Source organism: Bombus pyrosoma, linkage group LG10 (assembly GCF_014825855.1).
Source record: "Bombus pyrosoma isolate SC7728 linkage group LG10, ASM1482585v1, whole genome shotgun sequence".
Lineage (NCBI taxonomy): Eukaryota > Metazoa > Arthropoda > Insecta > Hymenoptera > Apidae > Bombus > Bombus pyrosoma.
This window is the reverse complement of record NC_057779.1, coordinates 16,568,217-16,570,903: the sequence shown is the minus strand read 5'-3', so window position 1 is coordinate 16,570,903 and position 2,687 is coordinate 16,568,217. Positions and strand designations below refer to the sequence as shown.

Genomic DNA, 2,687 nt, shown 5'->3' with positions numbered 1-2,687 from the left:
AGGCTTTCTCCACGAATCCGATGATCTCGTGCCCTTGGGCACACCCCGTCATAGTTTTCCTCGGTGGCATCATCGCAACGAAAATTCATTCCTGCTCGCGACTTTATTAACGAAAAAGGAATAACGTCTTCGCGATGTGTTAACCAAGGGTCGGGCTTAGATTTTGTGAGAGCATACGTCTACTATCCCGTTGACCGCGAATTCGTTATCGAACCTAGGATCATTGTCATTAGCGTCTCGAGTATCTAATTACCACGGTTACTTGTCGATATCTGTAACAATCATACTTGCTCTAGTCAATATCTTCTCTATTGCATAACGACAACGTTTAATCACAACGAAGGTTTCTTTCACGCCCTTAACCCCAGCTCTAATCATAACGCTTCTCCGACATATATATATATTATTATCAAATTGAACAACTGATAAATCTGGTAAACGTAAAAAAATAAATATACGAAACTACCTTGTGAAAACTATATTACAGAATATTCAACTAAACCAACTGAATATTTAACCAACAAAATAATATGTATATGTAGGAACGTTATTTTATTAGTTTGTAGGTAACAGTATGATAAATACAATATCGTTTGTACTCACACGAAAACAGATACAATACTCCGTTTCGCGTATTTATTTCTCACTACTTTTACGACACAACAACACAACGATCTTCACACGACCACGATAACTCAACCATGCTCATTTTTCCCTTAACATACCTTGGTAACGCTCACAACACTCCTTGACAACATTAACATATCTTGACAACGCTAATAAACAATTACCCCGCACGCCACGTCCTTCCCTGATGTCACACTATCTCATATATATATATATAGATATGCAAAAAAATCAGCATCGTTCTTAATCAACAGAAATGTCATACGATTCTTCGTTCTTGCTCACGACACTTGACACGTTGACTATGCCTTCTGGGACCACTCACACATTTTTGGAACCACTCTTCCTCTTGCGCTGAAGGGATACATGTAGCAAATAAAAGATGAACGAAACTGGACAAATTAAATATAATAAAACAAAACAGAATACGCACTGGGACAGTCCGCATAGGAACCCTTGACGAAGGTACCTCCGTATCCGTCATTTAAAATCATAATCATCAAAACTTACACTCGTGGAAAACAATAAATCAAACCAAACACCGGAGGCAACAATCACATGGAAATATTAATCAAATGAGCAAAATATATCTTATATACAACGAAATATAAAATTATAAAATGACACCATCAAATAACTTAAGCACGACACTATTGTCAAACAACATAAACACATAGAACGTCAAGACACATTTCACGAAGTCTCTCCATACACTGGGAGCATACAGCAGGGAAGATTTCCCCGACCGGAAGAGCGGTGACATAGGAGAACATCCAGGACTTCGGCAGAAGTCTCCTCAGGGAAGCGAGCCTTCGCACAGTCATCTGTATCGTCTTCATGAGCAATCCACACATTTTTGGAATCTTTTCTCCTCTGGCGCTAAAACAATACATACAAGATCAGGGAGACAAACGGGTGAAATACCATAGGAAACAGTACAAAGTTAAAATAAATAAAATGATACATACTTATACAACATAATCTGTATTCACAAAGAAAATATAAAAACCACAACAAACTAAAATACCGAGCAAACTTAAACAAAATAAAACAAATAAAAAGCAACACTAAGAATAATTTATTCGATCTACAATATCGAACAAAATACATACAAAATCTACACTTACGGAATATAAAACATACACTTACTAGTAAACTAATACTTATATACCTAAAATTATTGATATATATATATATATATACAACATATAAATGGGATACTATTATTAAATAAAATCAAAGTCAAGAAGCGAAGTGTCCGGGCACAGTTCATAAAACCTTTGTATACATCATGAACGCACTACACGGAAAATTCCCCTTTCACCAAAACGACAATGGCGCTAGTAAGCGTCCAAAACCACTACAAGAATTTCCTCCAGGAACCAAACCATTGCACAATCATTCGTGTCAAGGACTTCGATCGAAGCAGATCTGGGTGGTAACTCAATAATGTCCTCGTCAGACAAGGTTAAATCAATAACTGGGGAACTATCGGGATGAGACGCCGATGACGAGGCCATTGTACCAGCTTGAATAGAGGACAGTTCCTTCAGTAATCTCAATTCTCTTTTTTGGCGACGTACTACACCCCCACGTCGACCACCCCTTCGCAAACGATTCGGATTCCTCTTGCGTGGTTTATGCTTCTGATTCTTCCTTTTCTTCCTCTTCCTCTTCTTCCTCTCACACTGGAAAACACAAGAAATAATGAGAAAAGAATGAATATCGACTAAAGAATGAAAGAAAAGGGACAAATACAAAGAATAAGTTTTACACACTTCCACGACTGGATCAGAAGACACAGGAGCCTCCATCACGAATACCTCCACATCTGAAAGAAAACATAAAACATTAATAAACAAAATCCAAAGATAACAATCATATAGAACTAATGGAAATCCAATCGACGTGAACGAACATGAATAACGTGAATAACAAACAACGAAACCTAACGAACACGCCATTACAAGTACAGGGAGATAATCTCAAAATGTAAATCTCACATCTTTATAACTAGATCAAAATACCGAGCTGAACCGTCAAAACCACGCACAACGTAT

The 2,687-nt window shown here is 37.4% G+C and overlaps 1 protein-coding gene across 1 annotated transcript; it reads right to left on the bottom strand.

The window, feature by feature from the left end:
• Nucleotides 1-1,838: 1,838 nt before the first annotated feature.
• Nucleotides 1,839-2,454, bottom strand: LOC122571325. Its single transcript, XM_043734927.1, has 2 exons — nucleotides 2,406-2,454; nucleotides 1,839-2,315 (listed from the first exon to the last, which is right to left on the bottom strand). Exons 1-2 carry the CDS (start codon nucleotides 2,439-2,441, stop codon nucleotides 1,968-1,970), a joined length of 384 nt encoding a protein of 127 aa, XP_043590862.1. The 5' UTR covers nucleotides 2,442-2,454; the 3' UTR covers nucleotides 1,839-1,967.
• Nucleotides 2,455-2,687: the final 233 nt, after the last annotated feature.

Coding starts and splice junctions, on each gene's coding strand:
- LOC122571325 (XM_043734927.1), bottom strand. CDS start 2,441: ATGGAGGCTCCTGTGTCTTCTGATCCAGTCGTGGAA. Junction 2,316..2,405: donor CTTCTGATCCAGTCGTGGAA/GTGTGTAAAACT, acceptor TGTGTTTTCCAG/TGTGAGAGGAAGAAGAGGAA.